This window comes from Equus przewalskii, chromosome 13 (assembly GCF_037783145.1).
Source record: "Equus przewalskii isolate Varuska chromosome 13, EquPr2, whole genome shotgun sequence".
NCBI classification, from domain to species: Eukaryota; Metazoa; Chordata; class Mammalia; order Perissodactyla; family Equidae; genus Equus; species Equus przewalskii.
This window is the reverse complement of record NC_091843.1, coordinates 66,069,641-66,092,514: the sequence shown is the minus strand read 5'-3', so window position 1 is coordinate 66,092,514 and position 22,874 is coordinate 66,069,641. Positions and strand designations below refer to the sequence as shown.

The 22,874-nt window shown below is 39.8% G+C and overlaps 1 protein-coding gene across 10 annotated transcripts in view; it reads left to right on the top strand.

Annotated features, from left to right (window-relative positions):
• Positions 1 to 22,874, top strand: part of MACIR (macrophage immunometabolism regulator) — a 169,392-nt gene that overhangs the window by 51,751 nt on the left and 94,767 nt on the right. For all 10 annotated transcript variants that reach the window (XR_011525651.1, XR_011525652.1, XR_011525650.1 and 7 more), the window contains one exon: positions 3,960 to 4,053. Coding sequence is in view for 4 of the 10 variants with exons in the window: in XM_070571319.1 (XP_070427420.1) it covers positions 3,960 to 4,053 (94 nt within the window). In the remaining 6 variants the exon portion in view is untranslated. The remainder of the gene's footprint in view (positions 1 to 3,959; positions 4,054 to 22,874) is intronic.

The following is a 22,874-nucleotide window of genomic DNA, read 5'->3' as shown; positions in this document are numbered from 1 at the left end:
CAGCAAGCACATGCTATTTCCAGCAAGGAAGTCCAGATCCCTCAGTGTGCTTTTCCTGGCTTTCCCCACTAAACTCACAGACTTACTCAGTCAAAGGGGATTTAGAGGCCACTTAGATCCCCTTATCTTAGAAGTGAGGGATCCGACGCCTACGAGCTTGATCTGCCATGAAAACTCAGGATGTGTAAGTACTAGACCAAGTACTAGACTGAAAAAGAATATATTTTATTTACCATTCAAGTGGCTTTGGAGTTTCTCTTTACCCTGTATCTTTTCCCTCTTCCCTGTAATCAGACAGGAACTTTCAACTGAAAATCTTGGAAAACGTAACCCAAGCTTATTTAAGCCAACAGGGTATTTATTGAGTAATGTAACTTTAAGAATAAAACAAAAACATAGATATAGAGAACAAATTGGTGGTTACCAGAGGGGAGGGGGGTAGGGGAAAGGGTGAAATAGGTGAAGGGGAAAAGAGGTACGAACTTACAGTCATAAAATAAATAAGCGATGGAGGTGTAATGTACAGCATAGGGAATATCGTCAACAATATTGTAATAGCTTTGTATGATGACAGATGGTTACTAGTCTTATCAGGGTGATCATTTTGTAATGTAAATAAATGTCAAATCACTGGATCATTCACCTGCAAAAAATAAAATCTACAGATAGATTTGACTCCTGTGAGGTTTGACTCAGATACTCAAATGCTTTCTCCAGGACCTGACTTCTCCCTCCATCTCTTTGTTCTATTTCCTCTGTGTCAGATCCATTTTCAAATCCACTTCATCCTTGCAGGGATATTAGCCCTATCATTCTGCAGGTTCACTTCCAGTAGGAGAGAGCTTGCCTCTTTCCTGGCTGCTGAGCAAGTTTCCCTGCGTCATATTGTCCTGTGCTCATCACTAAACCAATGTTATTGGCCAGGATGTTGCATTGCTCTGATTTGTCAGACCTGAGTTGGGTGCCAGATCCCTGGAGCAGGGAGGTGGAGCCAATACTTTTTGAGTCACAGGGACTGAGAGTTGTGGGAAATTCTGGATATTGTTACTAAAAGGAGGGGAATGGATGCTGGCCACCAAGTTTCAAATGGCATTCTGTATTCCCTTTAAAAATGTCTTCCTTTTCATTTCAGTTGTGGAGTACCTACTAAGTGCCAGCTATACATTTGAGATAAAACAGACAAGGTCTCTGACACGTGGAGTTTGTAATCTGGGAAAAGGGATGGGTGTGTGCAGAAATGATCATTAACATAAATAATCCCACAAATAGGTTAAATGAAAAAACAAACAAAAAGATGTTAGTGCTTATCTACTAGAGATAGATGCTGGAATATTTACAGATAAAATGATGTGATATCTGGGATATCTTCTTCCAAGTTGTCTGGGTTTGTGTGGGGGGGTGGATAGTGGATGGGGTGCAGATGAAAAAAATTGGTTAGATAATTGATGAAGCTGGTTGATGAATGTGTGGGGATCCATTATACCATTCTCCCTGCTTCTGTATGTGTTTGAAATTTTCTATAATAAAAAGTTTAAGAAAGCAATCCTACAGACAAATATGCTATTGGATAAGTGCCATGAAGGAAAATAAAATTATATATATAAAGTACAGGAGGTCCCAACTAAGTTTCAGTGGTCAGGGAAGAGTTTCCAAGGAAGCGATGTGTTGCTCATCATCTGAAGCATCACTAGTATTGAGGAGGACAGTACATAACATCCCACTCTCTCCACTTGAGTTTGGAACGAATTGAGAGAAAGACGCAGGAGACAGACAGATGGAGATCAAAATGTCAACTTTATTACTGATACAATTTAGGATGTGGCTTACATATGTGGTCGAATAAGCTTGCTAATACTCCTCTGAATTGAATTTATGCTGGAAAACTGCAGGCAAGGTTGCAGATCGGAATATACCCTCATGAAAGCTGGACTAGGGAGCAAGATAAGTGCTGGCCGGGGATACCCAACTGTCCTAGGATGGAGGGAGGAGTGAGTCAGAGTGGGATAAAAAGCCATAAGTGTCACTACACAATGGATGCATGAGGAGTGGAGGGATAAATGTTCCTCTCTGCATGAGGGATGAGGGGTGGAGAATAGGGAAGTATTTTCTGGGCAGATGGAACAGTGTGTGCAAAGGCCCTGTCTATACGATGTACAAGGCACTGTGCCTAGTGCTGGGGGTATATAGGATTGAACAAGGTTTGGTCTCCAACCTCAAGTTGTCCATGACTTATGTGGGAGACAAATATGGAAAGATCAAACCACAATAGACAGGACACACTTAAATATTGCTAAGGAGGAGCAAGTGCAATATAGGTTGACATTATAGAGGAAGTCAAGATGAATTCTGAGCGTGTACTAGTAGAGGAGAGAGAGAAGGAGGGCAAAGGGAAAGGAAGAGGAAAATTAGGAAAGTCTTCCTGGAAGAGCAGTTATTTAACTGGTCCTTAAGGGGGGTAGAATTCCCATAAGGGGAGGAGCAAGGAAGGGCACTCCAGGCAAAGGGAACTGCATGGGCCTCTCCTGGCCTATTTCTGTCCAGTGTTCCCACCTTTGTAATTGTCGCCACATTCTTCTGGCTTCCCAGGGAGGGGAGCCTCCTCCCATCACCTCCCTGAGTTTCTGTGAAGCCTCAGACCACAGACCTGGCTTTCAGAGCTCCCACTGTCCCCCCAAAGTGATGCCACCCTCAAGCTGCCTGATGGGCTTGTGTGGGAGAAGGGCTGTAAGTGAGCCAGGAGGCAGGTCCACAATTACAACAAATTTATTAGTGGTTTGAGGTCAAGATTGCAGAGAATCAGAATTTGTCTCAGCGGAATGTAACACACTTGGGTGAGTGGCAGAGGAGTTTTCATTGTATGCTGCTGCTGTCACATGAAATGACATTGTCATCCTTTTCTCTTCCCCCTACTTTCTAAAGCTTTTAAAGTAACAGGCTTGAGAGAGTGCCTTTTTAGAAGTGGGAGGAGTAGTGGGAGAGAAATTTTCCTTCTTGGGAGAACATATGACAAGTCTTCATCTGATGTCTTTTGCATAAGTAGTGGGATCCCCACTTAAGACTCTGTTATTCTTAAAGAAAACAATAGATTGAAAGCATGTCTATTTTCAAAGATTCATCAAAGAGCTATCTGTGTTTAGGACTTTAAAGTGTTTTTCTTGACCTAAAATAATTTACATGTAGTGAAAGCACAGGTGAGGTCTTGCCACACTGAATATTTTTTAACCTTTTAGCTTTTACAGCCCCAGGTTGCAAGCAAGCAGTTTTAAGGGATGCATATTTAGGGAAAAGAAGAGGCAACCTTTTATCAGAATGCTAAAGGGTTTATCAACAGGCTGTTGTTGACCAAAGGAGACAATTTGGAACAGCCTTCCAGGGCTCCTGTTACAACCCTTCAGGTTTATAGCTACTCAGCACATGTGAAAAAGGCACCCTTCCTCCAGGGAGGCAGCCCCAGGCCAGCTTGGTAGAGTGTGGAGCCCAGAGCACCTGCTGGGTTTCAGTGCCTACTTTGTCCCTTGGCCAGGGCCCTTCTTCAGTGACCCACCTCCAGACTTATGGCTATGTTCAGCAACAGGCTAATGTGTTATTGGCTACTCTGGTTTGGGTTGCTGAATTTCCTTATTTTTGCCAAAATTACATCCTTTTAAACTTGAGAGTTGTGATAGCTCATTTCACGTGTCGACTTGACTGGATCATGGTGTGCCCAGATATTTGACTAAACATTATTTCTGAGTGTGTCTGTGAGAGTGTATCCACGTGAGATTAGCATTTGAATTTGTAGACCAAGTAAAGCAGATTGTCCTCCCCAATGTGGTTGGACCTCACCCAATGCCTTGAGTGAATACAACAAAAAGGTGAAGGAAGGGACAAGCTCTCTGTCTCTGCCCAGTTGAGTTGGGGCATCAGTCTTCTCCTCCTCTCAGACTGGGACTTACACTGTCGGTGCTCCTGGTTCTCAGGCCTGCGGACTTGGACGGGAACTACCCTGCAAGTTCTCCTGGGATTCAAGCTTGCAGAAGTCAGACTGTGGGACTTCTCAGCCTCCATAATCATGTGAGCCAATCTTTTATAATAAAACTCTTTATATATATATATATATATGTGTGTGTGTGTGTGTGTGTGTGTATACACATACATAAAATCTCTGATTGGTCCTGTTTCTCTGGAGAACCCTAATACAAGAGTCAATGATGATCTAAAATTGTTTGATTTCTCAAGAAATACATCAAGAAGTTTTCTTGACCAAAAGATATTCATTCTCTTTAGAAGCCCTTTTTTTCCTATCTGATTTTCCACGTCACTTCCCCTTTCAGACCACAACATTGCCAATCTTCTCACTCTTTTTGTTTCTGGCTACTTTTCTGCAGTGCCCTTCAGTGCTCCTAAGGCTCCTCTGGAAATCCCAGTTTATTCATGTCCATCCTGGTAGGGATGTTCTATGGCGAAGGGTCAAGGAGTAGAATTTTTGATTTGGTCAGTTTAGAAATGGGTCATATCCCTGAATTAACTCAAGAGTTCCTGCACATTTGAAATTAAGACTATTAAAGAGAGAATTCAGATTTCATAGAAACTTTGTTTATATTTATATATTTGATTTACTCATCCATTTATTGAGTGCCAGGTACTGAGCTAGGTGCTGTGGAGAAAACAGAGAAGAATAAGATATTGTCCATATCCTCAAGGTTCTTGCAGTTTACTGACACAGTTAGACAAAAATAAATATATTATGATACAAGATACAGTGGGTCTAATAAGCAAGTTCCAAGTGCTACAGTAGTTTGGATGGAGAGGAGATCTCTTCTGATTAGTAGGAAGTGGAAATCTTGGAAGTGACTTTTGAACACAGATTGAAGAACAAATGGGAAAAAACAATGAGATGGGAGGCAGAATTACAGACTGGTGGTGTGGCAAAGCATAGACAATATTAGGAAGGGCATGTGGTCTGATTTAACTGAAGCATAGGGTATGATGATGGTAATAATAATGAGATAAATTATTTACTGAATATTTACTATTTGCATGCACTGTTTCTAATCTGCAAATTCTATAAGGAAGGCACTGTTAGTCCCTTTACAGATGAAAAGATCTTCATTTCAGAGAAGTCATGTAACTTGCCCACAGTTATTTAGGTGTTAAGTGCTGGTGTTGGGAATCAAATGCAGATCTAGCTGACTCAAAAGCCTGTGTTCTTTCTACTGTACTACTACTGTCTTCAACCTGTGCATGTGGAGGAGAAAATGAGGAATGATATTTCATTCATGCAATAGATTGTGTGGGGTAAGAGAGAGGAGGCATATGCAAGGAAAAGAATATGCTTTGATTGAAAAAGACTTGTTAGTAGGGTGTTTCTCTGGTAAAGGAATCCTCATAGCTAGATGACACTATAAAAAATGATGATGATGACAATAAATGTCACTTACTGAATGCCAAAAACGTGCCAAAATTACGTCATCTCTGATGCTCATAACTACATATAGCACAGCTGTATGATTTGTTCCCTGTTGTAGGGGAAAGAGCAGAAGCGTAGAGCTGGAAAGAACTTGGTTCAAATCCTGCCTCTACTCTTTTCTGGTTATTGAACGCTAGGCAGGTTATTTAATGTATATGAGCCTCAATATCCTCTGTATATCATCTGTAAAATGGGCATGTATGCATATGCCATAGAGTTATTGTGAATGTTAGGAAAAATTTTAAAAAGCTATAATCCATTTTATAACAAGAAAAGAAGAATTAGATAATTAAAATTTTACTATAGAGGCAAGGGTGTCTCTGAACATGTTTGAATGAAAAATATGATAATGACATGATGAAAATATGAATAGTCATAGTACCAAAATTTAAACTACCTTAATAAAGGTTCTTTCCTTTACAAAAAGAATTATGCACCAGAACAGGCAACTGAGGATATGACTGTGAATTTAAATATGTTCTGAGAGCTGAGAGGATTTATGTTAGTGTATATAACAGCAATATATACCTAAAAATTATTGGTTGTAGAACCTCATGAAAAGAAAAACTGATTCTTACTATGTTGAATATGCTTTTACATCCATTGTATTAATGCAGTTCTGTCTGGATTTTTAATGACAGTTTTTAATTCTTTCTGAGAAAAAAATCAGAACATCGAAAGTAGGTCAGGCTGAGCATAGGTTTCTTTTCCTAGCTTGATGTGCACTTACACTGTAGATTGAGAATTGAATCCTCTCAGAATGAAAACTGGATGATTCTGACATTTATATTGAGTATCAGAAATATTATAAACATATTTACTGAAAGCATTGCTGCGGTTGTTTTGAATATAGCATTCTTGCAAAAACCACTTGTCTGGAAGACTTTGTTTTTGTTAATAGACTCTTCTAATTGAGACTCTTGTGTGGAAACCTCCCAGAGGGAAATCCTGTAATTACTGAAGGCAGGGAGGGAGTGTACAGCATGCTGGATAATTTCACCTTCCTGAAGCCCTAGTCCCTGACGCTTGCACTGATCTCTTACCTTATCCCAGGACACTGGACCTCGATTAACTTATCAAAAGAAATATTTGGAACAACTTTTAAGCATATGCAATTAGCAGAGTCTTTAGGATGTATTTATGCTTATCTTGTAAAATGTCAAATAACTATTCCTGGAACATATTGCAGAGACCTCTATTGAATTATCAAGTGTCACCAGGTTTGTTAAGCAGAAAAAAAATCCCCAAACTGGGAGAGTATTTTCTTGAAAGGATTCTTTTTATGACACTAGGACAAAGTGCTAAAAAATAAGTCCATCCTGAAAAATATTTTGTCAGTCTTGCCCTGGAGTAATCTATGCACAATGTATAGTTTTAAAAGTCAAATAAGTGTTTGTAATGAAATAATTAGTCTACCCCACTTTACAATTTAAATCTGAATAATTTGTTTTAATGTAGACACACAAAAATGCTACACTATCATCCGCTGCTCTTATTTTCTCAGTATTCAGGTATTTGCAAGTCTTAAAATACATCTTAACCCTGGAATTTATCCTATTTTAGGAATTTATCCCAGGTAAGTAGTCATACATTTAGATGCATAAAATGTACAAAAATGGTGGCTGTAACATTATTTATGACAGTAAAAATATTGGAAACATCCTAAGTAATAATAGGAGAGTGCTTAAATACATTAGACTAGACTTATACATTGGAATATTAGGCAGCCATTAAAAATTTTGCAGAATAGTTGACAACTTCAGGAAATTCTTGAGGTTTGATGTAAGGATTATAATGAAGATTGTGCGTACAGTATCTTTCCAGATGGTAAAAATGTCAAAATATGTTTGTGTTAAAATTATTGGAAGGAAATACATCAAAATATAACTGCCTGTTTTGAGGCAATGGGATTTTGAGTGATTTGTTTCCTTTCTTGTTGTTTGTTCATTCATTCATTCATTTAACAAGTCTTTATTGAGAACCTAACATGCGATAGGCAGTACACTAGAGCTGCACATTCAGTGGTAAGCAAAAATAGTCTCTGCATCATCATCCTTCCAATCTAGTGGAGAAGATATATATTAATAAAACACCATGCAAACAAATGTAAAATTACAACTGTGATAAGTGCTAAGAGGGAAGGCAACCCTGAGAGCATGCAATAGAGAACCTAGCGTAATTTGGGGTTTAGTTCACTGAGGAACTGACAAGCGTACTTAAACTTGACTCGTGGGTAGGAGATTTAAGCAGATGCACGGGGGAGGAGGATGGGGAGAGCATTCCTTTGCAAAGGAACAGCATTGGAAAGTCCCTGTGGTAGGATGGAACATGGTATGTTTGAAAAAGCAAAAGGGGGCTGAGTGTGGTGATGTGGCAAGAGGGGTTAGGGAGTGTAAGATAGGATTTTCGTTTTTTAAATTTCACTCATTTTTATAATGTAAAAAGAGATTGGAGGGAGGGAAAACAGAATCAGGGAACCAAGCTGGGGGATTAATAGCAGTAGAACAGGTAAGTGATCATGGTACACTGGATTAAGGAGATGAAGGTGCAGATAGTCAAGTGGATGGAATCAAAATACATTTAGGAGGTAACAGTGAAATGGGCTTGATGATGGATTATACTTGGGGGTGAAGGATCAGGGAAACCTGAAGAGGACGCGTAGGTTTCTGGCTTGAGCAACTGGTTGGAAGGTGGTGCCAGTCACTGAGGTAAGTACTTGGGAAGAGGATCAGACTTGAGGGGGAGATTATGTGTTTGCTTTAGGACATGTTAATACGAGATGCCTTTGAGATATCCAAGAGGAGATAATAGTACGCCGTTGGATATATGGGTCTTAGCTCAGAAAAGTCCGAGTTCATTCACTCTCTTATCCCTAGTATTGGCACATTGTAGTCATTCAATAAATATTTATTGAATGAATGAATGAATGAATGGACTGGAAAAGTAAATTTGAGAGTCATTGGCTTATGGTTGATAACTGAAGTCCTATTGCATAAAATTCCTAAGATCAGAATATGGAATGAGAAGCAAAGATAACAGGGAAAAATGCCATAGGAAATCCTCCATTTAATAACTTTGAAGAAGGAGAAAGAACACAGAGAAGTGGCGAGAAAACTAGATGAGTTGCTATTATGAAAACCAGGAGGAAGAAGTCAACTCTGTCAAAACTGCTGATAAGTCATGCATGGTGATGACTGAAAATGTACTTTGGGTTTAGATGTTGAAAGCAGACACAGACGCTCTTGTCTGTTATGCAAGGAAGATGTCTGTTTATCTGTTCAGCTGTTTTAGGATGTTTTCCTAATGTTTGCAACATGTCTATACTGATGGCGTCTTCTTCTGATCCTACTTGCTGGCCCCACTACTCACATTTTCTCTTGTTTATGACATCCTGCCTTACTAGTCAATAAACTGTAAGATTATAAGCTTCTTATTGCCTAGTCGTATCCTCAAAGAATATGTGTTGCATTAAAAGGAAACATGGCACTTTCGAAATTATATTTCATGTAAGGATATATATGTTGCCTTTTTAAGCTTTTAAAGGGTAGAGCAAATAAAATCAATTTTAGAGCCAGAAGTGCTTGATGTCTACATAATTTTTCTTATTAAGTAACAATAAGCTATCTAGCTGAGTAGCAAAGAAATTAAATGCCCATCGATGTTGTTATTATTTGGTGTTATTACTAAGATGATCACATTGCCATTCAGTTTGCCACTCTGTGCAAAGCAAACTGATATACACTGAAAATGAGCAGTCTAGTGTGAAGAAAAGATGTGTGTTAGCTACTTTCACACTCAAACAAAATCAATATTGTGACATAGTTAACCAATTTCCAACAAATAATAAAGTGTATTTTAAAATATTCAACAAATTTAACTCATTAATTGGTCTATGTGATTCTCAATCAAAAGTGTCAAATACTTTTATTATGGGAAACTCTTTATACTGACAAAGATGTGAACAGCCCCACCCTCATATTACAGTAATGCCACTTAGTAGCTATTGAATGAGAAGATAGATACTTTTGAATGATACTGGACCATATGCAAATCTAATAGGAAAGTTTGAGAATTTATAATAAACATGTATTTGAGGATATGTGTATCAAAGGGGTGTGTATGTGGGAGGATACTAATTGGTTAGAATTTGGGAAAAGTAGCTGTTGAACTCCAATATCGAGGGTAAAGAACAGCTGAGCAATAGCTTTCCAATGATCAATTTTGAAAGGATTTATAGGGAAAATGGCACTTTGGGAGATTTGAAATTAATGGCAAAGAATGGATTGGTGTTTTTGAGGGGAAGTGTGTTATACAGGCCCTTGGCACTTCATTGAAAAAGGTCTAGTGGTGGGCATAAAATTATGAATAGACTGGGGTGTGTGCAGGTATGTCTGAGACAAGGTTGAGGTGACATGAGTCATTTGACGGGAAGGAAAATAAGACTAAACTCCCAGATTCCTTTTCCTCTTCATTTCCCTGACAGAGTCAGAATTAGTCAACTTTAATTCCCAAGTTGCTTTGCCTCTACAAGGTGATTCTTTATTTTGCACCATGATCCTACGCACTCTTGTATATGCTGTTGTTTTCTAATTAGTATTGGCAAATACAGAATTATGCTCTAGATGTGAGAAGAGTTACAAAATTCAGAAGGTAATTGCCTATCACTTGTGCTTTTTTGAATTTTGAGGAGTGGAGGGAAAGAAAACTGTCTAATGGCACCATAAGAATTTGTCCTTTGGGAGCTAATCCAAAACAGTTTCAGACATGGCTATGTAAAAATGTGATTTATAATTCAGCTTACAGGCTATATAACATTCTATTTTAAGACAGAGGATCTGGAGTAAGCATGCTTCAGTTCAGATCCTGTCTCTGCCCCTTAATAACTATGTGACCTTGAACATCCTACTCAAACTCTGTATGTCTCAGTTTCACAACATGGAGTTGTTTTATGGTGTTGAGGATTCAATGAGATGATCCATATAAAGCACTTGGAATAGCATCTGGGATTTAGAAATGGCTTAACTAATGTTAGTTGTTGTTTTTATTATTCTTTCTCATTAGTGTGGTATTACCAGTGGTATTCTATACTGCACAATATGAATGTCAGCTTTTTTATTTGCATAAAACTGCTCACTGATTCATTAGCATTAATTCTTGATAAATCCAAGTGGCTGTTAATACACATTAAATCATTATTGTGAGTGGATGAAAATTTGACTTTAGACATTGACTTAGTGCATGAAGTAAATCTATTCATTTAAAGCTGTCGAAATTTCCCATCTCAACTCTTAGCTAGAATCATCAGATTCCGAACATAGTCTTAGGAAAAGCACAGAGCAGCAAGCTCTCTTCCACATAGCCCTAAGCCCTGAACTTCCCAGCCATTAGGCATTTTGACTTCTGGTGATCTCTGACGACATAAAAAAAGTTAGCTGTTTTCCCCATGCCATTTAGAGTAAAGTCCTTAGACCACAAGCAACAACAATTACTCATAAATGAATGACAACATAGTGGTCTTACAAAATTTAAGGAAATAATAACATTTGGTTTTACTTTTTAATTGTAGGTGATTTAGAGTCAATATTCTTGGTCGAGCTTGAGAGAATTTCCAAAGTATTACAATATAAAGAAGGCAAATATTGATTGAAAAAAAAAACACAATCTCAGGAAATTCTGCAGTGGTTAGTTTAAATGCTCTATATTTGAACAATGGAGTAAGTATCCGTGAAGTGAATTGGCAGTCAATACATTCTATGCAACACAGCTCAATTGATTATGCACCTAACAACAAAATGTCTAGCTACAGAAGTGCAAAATATCCTCACTTAACATTAATACCCTTTCAGCCTGTCTATTTACATTTTATACAATGTGGAATATAGTACTGATTGTATTAATCATTAATTAGTTGTACTGATTGTCTTAGTCATTACTTAGTCATTAATCACTCTCAAATAATAGAATGTTAAAATTCTCCTTGAACAGTTTGAAAAGCCCATATGTACAAGTCACAATCGTGTCACTATGAAATTGGGCAGTGAATCTATTGTAGGTGCAATTACTGAAGTTCGTAAAATTTAGGTGACTTTTTTTTTTATGTCAAATGAGTTTATCAGTGGCCAGAGATGACAACAGTTCTTTGTGCAGTTATGGTGTGACAAAGTCATACATTCAGTTCAAATGAAATTCCCTTTTATGTCACACCATACCAGATGTTGAGCTTTGAGAACTTTGGTGTGGATGACCTAGAACTCAGCAGAACAATACGGTACAATTCATATCTGGGTTAACAAGCCCTTTGTAGTGCATCCTACTGACCACTTTCATTTGTCAAGTTGCTTGTGGGAACGTTTCTTGTAATGAGCCAAAGATAGAGAAATAAAGACAGATTTATCTCATGCAAAAGTTTATACAGCCTACTTTGTACAAATTGGGGGACAAAGATCACAGAGTTAATTAAAATCCTCAGGTGATCCTTAGATCTCACATGTGTTTTAGCTTATTCTGCTTCCAAATCTTTTGCAGAGCTACAAAGATAATACAGAAGGCATTAACTTTATATATCACCATGACCTTTCTCTCTACGCATTGATGAAGAAGGTAATGAGCAGTGAAACAGAAAAAGAGTAGCCAGCAGAAGGGAAAAAAAGGGCTCAAGATCATCCGCTAGCACTTTAGGCTTAGTATAATCATGAGTTGACAGCTTTTGGATAATATCTTTCCAAATTAGATGAGGGCAATGTGTCTAATTTTTGTTTCTGAGAAAACTAAACACTCCCCTCATGCCCCATAATGCACAAAATACACACCCTTCCAGCGTTGCCTGATTATCTTACACTGAATTGTTCTGTTAGTGAAGAAGCATCATTGCCTTGGGACAAGAAGGCACACATGATGAGAGAATGTGGTCTGGTACTTAGTTACAAAACACAGCTGTGCCTCTGTTTCTTGAGGACACACTGAGCGAAAAATACTACAACAGACACTCTTGATTAAGCTGACATAGACTCAGGAGGCGCCAGGCAAAAGAAAAGGGGAAAGATAGAAGAAATGGTTACTATCAAATGTACTAGACATTTTCCTTCAAAAGCCAATATTAAAATCTGGGTTAGTTGTAAGTCAGAGGTGGAGATTCTGAAACAAAGAGGAGAGATAATAGAGATAATTTTGTTGATGTTTCTTGTTTTTCACATTCATTTCAACTCATTTATGAGAGATGCATTTTTGTAATAGGTTTTTGAAATGTGCATATTGTGAAGCGTGTGTGTGTATGTATGTGTGGTTGGCATTATGTGTGGGTGGTGTTGTTATGCGTGTGTGTGATGAGATGAAGTGTGTGTGGTGGTGGGTGGTGTATGTGTTTGTGGTTGTGTGTGAGAATGGTGGTTAGTGTATGTATGTGGGAGGGGTGGTTGTTGTTGTTGTTGTATGCATGTGTGTGTATGTTTGGTGGGAAGTGTGGGTTTAGCTTCTGTCCAGGTAGGCCGCTGAATTAATATTTGGCCATTTGAACAAATGAATCTTTGGTGTCAGATTATGGGGAAGCACAGATCAATGCTGAGATGCTGGCCATTTGCTTTAAAGTCTTTATTGCTAACCAGTGCCTGTGCAGGTGAGTTTCTATAGCATGTCTTGAGGAAATCCTGAGCCTCCTGCAAAAGCAGCTGCCCTTGAACTCTGATTGTTGAGGAGACCCTCCCTAGTTGGAAATCTTTTCAGTCAACTTAAGGAGGACAGAGTGAATGAATGAGAGTGGAGAGAGATTGAGAGAAAGGGAGAAGGGGAGGGCGAGAGGGTTATGGAGAGACAGAAAACAGAGAAATCTCTGCTGTTGAGCTCTGTGCAGCTCTGACATCGCTAGCACACTCTTGGCTTTTTTCCTGTGAGGATTCTCCTTGACCCTGGGGGTAGTCTGGGTTCCCATGGCTGACAGAATATCTCTGGAGGCGCTTCTCTGATTATTTGCAACTTCTATAAATAAGTGGGGACTAACGAAGCTGGTGCTGGGTGGCATTGCAAATCAACAACCACCTTTCAACCAACCTTATTTGGGGCAAAATTAATCTTTTCAACTCTTCACTAAAAAGCCCTGCAACAACTCAAACCCCCGATTCATACTGAGCCACAATATCCCCGTTTGGACACAGAACAACCTTCCTTCCTCAGATAACATAATTTTTAAATAAGCAAGTGGAAAGGGGAGGATAACCCCCCTTTTTATTATCTGGTATGTATACAAGGTGATTCTACTTCAATAATTGCAATGGCCAGAGAAGAATTGTTGCTTCTTTGATTCTGTGACTCTGTTTTGTCCTCAGAGGTGTATCCAAAAAAATCAATGTCAACTGGCTTTAGAGGAAATGTTTGTAATGGGCCTGCTGCTGCCAAGTCTCCCTGGGATGCTTGATCAATGTCTCTGTGCCAGTGATAGAAGCTCTGTGACTTCAGCAGCCTGGTTCTGAGCAGACCATCTCAGGGACTCAAGTGCTTACAGAGGTCAGACAGATATCATAAATGGGTGGAGCAATTAGCCATATGACAATAGGAAATATGAGGGACTGTGCGAAACTGCGGAACGTCTCTCTCATGTAAAGGAGGCAGCTAGTACTTGTCCCGGTCAATTGTTGCCATGAGGAAATGAGAGCCGTGTGTTGTGGGAACATCTCTTATGGTTTCTCTCCATATCTAGTATAAGAAACAGACTAAGTTGGGGTCACATACAGTTAAACTTATGAATGGGTCACCCTGAAGAAAAGGATTAGGGAATCCTCTGATAGTAAAATCTCTCATGGAGGAGCACGTTAGTTTCTTAAGGGCTGCCATAATAGAATGCCACAGATGGGGTGGCTTAACTGGCAGAAATTTATTTTCTCACAGTTCTGGAGGCTGGAACTCCAAGGTCAAGGCATTGGCAGGTTTGGTTTCTTCTGAGGCCTGTTTCCTGGGATTGCAGAAGGCCACCTTCTCACCTGATCTTTTCTCTGTGCTCAAGCATCCCCAGAGCTCAAATTTCCCTTGGTGTGTCCACATTTCCTCTTCTTATAAGGATGTCAGTCAGATTGGATTAGGGCCCACCCTAGTGGTCTCGTTTTAAATTAATCACCTCTTTAAAGACCCTTTCTCCAAACACAGTTACACTCTCAGGTACTGGGGTTAGGGCTTCAATAGATGAATTTTGAGAGGGTACATTTCAGCCCATAAGGCAGCACCCCACAGTCTAGGTTCTGCAGAAGCAGGCAGCTTGGGCATCTGCATTCCATTCTCCTCATTCAGACCAGTAGACAAGTATGTATTATAAATAAGGAGGGAACAATTCCGGCGTCACATATGCAGTGACTTAATTAATGGTTTAAGCTTATCCCTGAGACAAGAATCCCCAAAGAAACTTGTGATTAATACAGATTATAAAGGCTTGCTAGAAAGAGTGTGGAAATACTTGACTCCTGCAACAGAATCAGCTTTTCATCATTGTGAGCCTTATTCCATTTTGGAGATGGCATTGTCCTTAAATAGTTAGTAATTGGTACTTCAGAGCCTTCTGGCATTTGTTGCCAAGCACAACTCTTATTCTCTAAGACAAAGCATCTTGGTGAGAAATGGTGGTTTATGCTCTCTGTCTCCATGTTGCCAGTCTTAGAAGTCCATAAATGCTTAGATTTCCAGATAGAGGCTCCCACATTGGTGATGAGAACAACTGCCCAGACTGCTTTTTCCAGTAAGTAAAGCTGAGTCTGCCTCTTGTGAAAAAAAAAAAAAAATGCATAGTAGAAATTGAATATCCTAAGGGTGTGCTTGAAACTCTTTACCTAAAAAAAAAGTGCTTGTGCTTTTTGTTGGGTGGGATGAAAACCAACAATACTCATCTGGTAATTTAAGAATTTGGCACTTATGTTCTCACTTCACATTTCTATAACTTCACTTGGTTACTGGATAAATCAAAATGCTGTAAGTGCTGAAGCGTTTTTGCAATCCTATGCGTAGAATATCAAAATGTGGTAGCACATCTGAAGTCCTAGGAAGTAGAGACTTCTGGAAAAGTCACAGCGAACAAACATCTGGGGTTGGATAGATGACCTAAGCTATCCTCATCTGTTTCTCCACTCAAGAATTTAGAATTAGGTCTCAGAGGTTTTAGTTCACCCATACTGGATGTGAGGGGATAGAAAAACAGGGTTTGGTGGGGAGTGTCATCTTTGGACCACGTGCATCCCAAGACAGAGAAAGCCTGTCCACAGTGAGAGAGAGAAATAAAGGAGACGAACCAAGAGAAGTGGGAATGGGAGTATTTAACCTTGCAGGGTGATGGTGAGTGTAACCGTGGGTCCTGACTCCCAGTTCCTTGTTTCCTTCCCCGGAGGGGCCCAAGTGTATCTTCTGCTCTTTGGATTCAATGAAGTATTCATGTATCTCTCTAGTAAATACCACCATTTGCTCAAGACAGGTTGAAATATGCTATTTCTTAGAGTCAAAATACATCCCACACCAAGAAAAGTAATCGATTAATCGTGAAAACCATCATCATCCAATTCTGGATAACTGTCCCAAATCTTTCAGTTTCTTTCTTTCTAGGAGATTGCCTTTGTAATCAATTGTAGGTTTTTCTGTCAGTTTATACTCTCTCCCAGTTTTGAAGCAGCAAATATGATAATTTTTGCTTCTTGGTTTACATTACTTATGATCAGATTTTCTATAGTTTGAAAGTTTTATTTCTGAAAGATGGGAGCCAAGCTTGCTAATTTTAATGTTATTGTATTTTACACACTGCTGGTCCATTTTAGAACCTCAATAAATAGCTGTGGACTGATTCACTGTGACTTCTTTTCTAAGTCCTTCTTGTGGCACCAAGCTTTGCATTGTTGGGTAATACACTCTGCCCTGGCTTCTAGGTGGGTATTGACCTCCTCCGAGCTGTGAATCGACTATGTTAGAATCAGTGCAATGAATCTATCAAATGCCTGGATTCAGATACTGTCAATATATTTCAAATTTCTTATCTCTTTTCTCACTCATTTGCTGTGGAGGATTGCCAAATAGTCCAGTCCAGAGAAACTTAGGGCTAAATGAAGCTTCATTTTCTTGGGTAAGATGTGGGATGACGTGCTGTTTAATTAATGGTATAGTTTGGATCTCTATTGCTTCTTCGAAATCACCCAGAGTATAGTCAGTAGGATAATCAGGGCCAGGCCTCACGTAGACTGGCTCTCGCTGTTGGGTGTAAAGCCCATGGGATTCTTTTTTTTTTTTATTTTTTATTTTTTTTTAAAGATTTTATTTTTTCCTTTTTCTCCCCAAAGCCCCCCGGTACATAGTTGTGTATTCTTCGTTGTGGGTTCCTCTAGTTGTGGCATGTGGGACGCTGCCTCAGCGTGGTCTGACGAGCAGTGCCATGTCCGCGCCCAGGATTCGAACCGACGAAACACTGGGCCGCCTGCAGCGGAGCGCGCGAACTTAACCACTCGGCCACGGGGCCAGCCCCGCCCATGGGATTCTTAACACCAGAAATGTAGTCTGATGCACTTGTCCTTTGGAAGAAAACACCCTCTGATTACTGCGATTTGATAGTTTTGCCTTCATCTCTAGAAGCTGCTGCCAGGTACTTAGTGGTGCATCCTTAGGGCAGCCTTTGCAAAGCTGCTATGTGGAATTTAGGCAAAAATCTAGACTCCTTACTTCAGAGCTTTCTTAATGCTGTTATTTGTCCTTTTTACAAAAGGAAGATACAACCTGTATTTATATAATTAAAAGTGGCACGTGCACAACAATGTGCTCAATATGGCTCAACACTACTACACTGCATACTTCAAAATGGTTAAGATGGTAAATTTTATGTTAGGTGTATTTTACCATAATTAAAAATTTTAAAAAAATTAGAAAGTGGCTCATGATCTTACTCTTACTTATGATTTGCCTGAAGCCACAGAGAAGTGCCTATGTAGGCTAAAGTGATCCCTTTGGTTTTAAATTTGTGTTAGATATTTTCTTTTGTTTGGTGAGGAAGATTGGCCCTGAGCTAACATGCTAGCCTCTGTTGCCAATCGTCCTCTTTTTGTTTGAGGAAGATTGTCTTGTTGCTGAGCTGACATCTGTGCCAATCTTCCTCTATTTTGTATGTGGGACGCTGCCACAGCAAGACTTGATGGGCAGTGTGTAGGTCTGCACCCAGGATCTGAATCCGCAAACCCAGGGCTGCCGAAGCAGAGTGCACAAACTTAATCACTGTGCCACCGTGTCAGCCCCTAGATGTTATCTTGAGTTAACACTATCTCGCCATTCACCTTGAGTGCTGAATATTCTCAAACATCTTGTCAATACTCCTGCCTTCCTCTTGTCTACTTTTTTTCTGTGAACATGTATTGAGCATTTATGTATCTGGAACCAGAGAGATGAGAAGCAGGATTTGTTCTCTGCCCTCAAGGAGCTGCAGACTGGTTGGGATGACTGACAAGCAAATACTGGGGCAAAATTCTAAGAAAGATGTGTGTTCATGATGTTTAGGAAATCCTAGAAGGGGCATCAACCAAGTCTGCAGTGGGGGTAGAGGGTGGACATGCAAGGCTCGGTGGAGGAGGTAATGTCTGAACTGAGTCAGGAAGAGTGACTAGGAGGTAGCTAGATGAAGAAAGGACAGCAGGACATTGCAGACAGAAGAAACACCATCTAAGAAGGTGCAGAGCATGAGGGCGCAAGAAATACTGCAAAGAATTTTATACCTTTGGTGACTAGTATTTGTATGAGAAGGGGTTAGGAAAACGTTGGGGAAGGCGGGGAAGGGGCAAGAAATGAGGCCAGAGAAATAGACAGGGTCAAATCCTCGTATACCAGGCTCAAGAGATTGGATTTTATCCTAAAGCTTCCCCCAAGTGTTTAGGGTAGAACCATACAAGGAATTTAAGCAGGAAATGACATCAAATTTGTGGTTTAGAAAAATTACCTTGAAGTGCTGTGGGAATGAATTAAAATGGAAACAATTGGATAACTTTCCAATAACTCAGATGAGAAATGACAAAGGTGTGAACTAAAGCTGTGGGGTTAGAGGAGAGGAGTGAGAGTTGAGCAATATAGAAGGTGACTGAATATGAGACGAGTGGGCAGGAAGAAGGAGAAGTCAAGAATGTGTAGCTCTTTGAATGATACACTAAAGATTTGTGCATTGCAATATATGAAAATTCCCGTCCTCAAAATAACTGTGGTTAATAACAGGCATGCTCAAGTGTTTAGGGGTGGAGTGCACTGATGTCTACAACTTACTTTGGAATAAGGTGGATTGAGGGAAGGCTAGGTGGATTAATACGTGATAAAGCAAGAAGAGCACAAATGATGGAGTAGAATCTAGGTATACGAATGTTTACAGTGCAGTTTTTTCCATTTTACTATGAGGTTGATAATTTTTGGAATAAAATATGAGGGGAAAATTTTGCTCTTAAGTTATTTTATGCAGTGTAGAGAAGTTATAATATGGTTTATTATGTTAAAAAAAAAAGCAATATAATTCAAGTTACCCAGACCATATCCAGTAACTTGAAAAACCCCATCACATGCACTGCTTCCATAATATATAACATTTCCACACTGCGGCCATATTAGTGAACTAAGGAATATTTTACCTCAATCTGTTTGCTTTTTGAGCCATGTGTTTTTTTCCCAAAATAGCTAGTCTAATGACAGGTAAATGACCTGAACAACCATGCATTGCTCTAGACAACATAAATAACATATATGAAGCATTGCTTACCCCAGAATATCTTATTCTGCTTAGAAACTAGTATAATTGACTTTGGGTACTGTGTGTGAGATGGGGAGAATTAAATATTTTTGAAAAACAAACAAACAAATAAAGAGCTTCCTGATTTGCTGTCTGACAAGGGCAATGATTGTGCTCTTAAGCCAGGTAGAGAATCTGGGAAGAAAAGTAGACTTGAGGTGAGAGGGCATAGGCAGAGAGGATTATTTTGAGTTTGGACATACTGAGTCTAACGGGTCACAGACAGCTGGACATATGGCTTTGGAACTCAGAGGAGGGTTCTGTGCTGGAGATGGGGAGTCATTAGAATACAACCAGATGGTCATGTAGGTGAGAGCCTGGGAGGGTGAGTAGAGTGTAAGAAAAGATGACCAAGATTAGAACTCTGAGGAACATTCGAAGAGATAGAGAAGTCAAACCTTCTTAGGAGACAAGGAAGGCATATCCAGATAGGTAGGAGGAAAATGTGCACGTGCTAGCGAGACACAGAGAAAGAGAGAGAGAGACAGACAGACAGACAGACATAACAGATCTGAGAGGGAATAGCGAATCAGAGAGAAGGAGTGGCTAGCAGTGTCAAGTGCCTCTTACTGGGTTTGGTGGTTCTAAGTGATCAGAAAACACAAGAGCAGTTCCAGTGAAGAGGTGGACTCAGAAGCTGGATTATAGCACTATAAGGCGTTGAGGACTTTAGAATTTGGATACAGGAATTACAGATTATTCTTTAAAGAAGTCTGGCTTTGATAGATTGAGATACATTTTTTTAATAAGATCAGGACTCAAGTGTCTGGGGGGGGGGAATAATAGATTAAACAGACAGAAGAGAAATTGGTAATAGTTGAGGCCAAGTGCCTGAATGGCTGTGAGGGGAAGGAACCCAGAGCCCAGGTGGAGGGTCTAGATCTGATTGGGGGTAGGGAGACCTCTCTGTCTTCCCACTGAAATGGGGGAAAGGAGGTGAGGACAGGTGTGGATAAGTTCCTTTTCTGGGTAGGGGAAGAGGCCAAGCAGGAAGATGAAGATGCTCTGGCTACTGGCATCTTATTTTCTCTGTGAAGTACAATATGACGTCACTAGGTAAAAGTGATAGGGACTGTGGTGGGGCGGGGACTTATGAAGATGGTTTGGAATAACTATTTTCAAATTGAGAGCAAGAGCAGAATAGAGACATGGAAAGGAATGCCAGGCCATCAGAAGGCAAGGTTGGATAGTTTTCTCCAGGAGCTCTTAGCTACTTAGATGTAAAAGATCTCTCTTTGGCCATTTCCATTCTGAACTGCTCGTCAACTCTCAGCTGTCTTCTGCTCTGGGTTTAAGCCTTATCATAAACAGAATGTACCTGAGGCTGGTACTTTTCCTTGTGTAAAGGGCTAAACATTTTCAACCTGTGCAACTTACAGCAAATAAACAACGAGAAAATGAGTTTGAACATGTTTTCCCCAGAAACATCATTTGAAATCTAGTCCTCTGTGATGTTGGTATCATAATTAGATTGACCCACACACTGACATGACCACGAAAGCTGGACATGACCTAGTATTTATATTATATTTCACAGCTCACTTCCTTGGGCAGGTAGCATATCCTGTTTCTGCTAACCTGACTGTTCTTTTCTGGCAGGACAGAAGTTGCCAAGTCTCACCTTACTCCCTACAACCTACATATTCAGGTGAGAGGCAAGAGTCAAGGATCTAAATAGAGGTTTTACTATTCACCTTTTAGTTTCCCACTGACCAACTGTCATCCTGGTGTTCTTCTTTCTGGAAAAGTCACTCCAATCCTGATCTCTGCTTTCTCATATATGGTTGTACTTGACGGCGGGGTCAGCCTTTGGTGTGGCTTCCTGTGTGAGTCCTAGATGTGAGTCTCATGTGGTTTTCACCTCCACCGCTGTTTCTGTTACCGATCCTGCTCTGTACTCCACAGAAGTGAGGAACTTCCTGGCTTCTTCGGCATTCAGAAGTACCATCGCTGTGTCTTCCCTGAGTCATGAACTCAAGTGACAGAACTCATTGGAGCCTCAACTAGCTCTCGCTTGGTTTCCCACAGAGCAAGATTAGTAAATGTTTCAGAAACAGTTTGTGAAGTATTGAGTCAACTCGGAATCAGAACCCAAGATAATTTCTCACTCATTTTGTCCTGATTTTGAAGATTTAATGCCGTGTTTTAGATGTGGTCAGTCATTTGGTGAGTTCCACTTCCCTGCCTTCTGCTTGGGTTGAGGTGCTCCTCAGGGTCCCAGTCAACACATATTTATCAAGGACCTACTTGAGCTTGTCATTGGCAATAAAGAGGCAGATAAATCATGATAACTGTCATCAAAGGCGTTCACAGTTTGGTAAGGGACAAGCTGGCAGCTAATGTATAGCAATGATTTTCAAAATGTAGTGCACAGGATAATCAACTGGAACACTAGATATAATGCAGGTTCCTGAGCCCATCCTTAGAAAGGATGACAAAGGATCTGAATATTTAATAAGCACGTAGGGGTGGGTGGCCTGGGGAATGGTGGAGATGAGTCTGATGCAAATGGTGTGAGAATCACACTTGGAAAAACACTGCAAGATGGCGTATAAGGATTAGAATGAAGGTTATCTACCCTGGGTGCTCTGGGAGCCAAGGAGTGGCTGATTGACTTAGTTGAGGGAGGGGTTTATGGGTTGGGATAGGCTGAGGAAGGGAGGTTTATTGGACAACTACACTGTCTCCACTCACTGATCTGTGAGGATGAAGTCGTATAAGTTTCCTTGTCCTTACCCTTTGTCTCAGAAGCCTCTGCTAAAGTATTTTCTATTTGATCTATAGTGTGCACCCTTTTCTGTATTTTTAATGGTTTCTTTTTACTTAACAAATTATACCGTCTCCCACTTCATGGGTTTTGCGTGTCTTTTCCCATTTCTAGGCATGTTGTAATTTAAGTATCAGTTTCCTCCAAAACTGAGTTTCCCATCCTCAGCTCCTTATTTCTGAATTTCAGTTACTCCATATGCTTTTTGACTTTAGCAAATAAACTCTTTTTTTTAACCCTAAACTGAAAATACAACCGTCACCTCACCCAGACTTTGAATTTTTGTTTACTTCTGTCAGTTTGAAAGGAAGATGTAGGGTATTTTTTGTGAAACTGGACCACAAAGGAAATGTTCAACTGAGAGCAAAATATTTTCTTTCTAGAAATCCATTAGCTTTAGTGGGTATGAGTGTGTAGTTTTTACTCTTCGGAATTTTGCTGAGAGAAGACTACACAAGCAGACTGGGTTAGAGCAACTGAAGATAAGTGTGTATGGAAGATGTCATAGAATACTTTAGCATCTGTACGTTTGTGTCTTTGAATTTACACTTTGATGTGGAGAGTGAGAAATGTATCATATGCAAATATTTATGCAGTTAGTCTCTTAAACAAGTCATCACTGAGAAATGGGAAATACTGTCCAGCCTTTTTTATATGCAAGTATTATTTCCCTCATATTGAAATGTTGAAATACAGAGACAAGAATTGTTGTGTTACATTAGCAGGGAGGAGAGATGTGAAAAAGCTGTGTCATCCATTTTATGAAAGAAGATGCTATGGACTGAATTCTGTTCCCCCCAGATTCATATGTTGAAGCCCAAACCCCCAATGTGACTGTGTTTGGAGATAGGGCTTTTAGGATGTAATTAAGGTTAAACGAGGTTATAAGTGTGGAG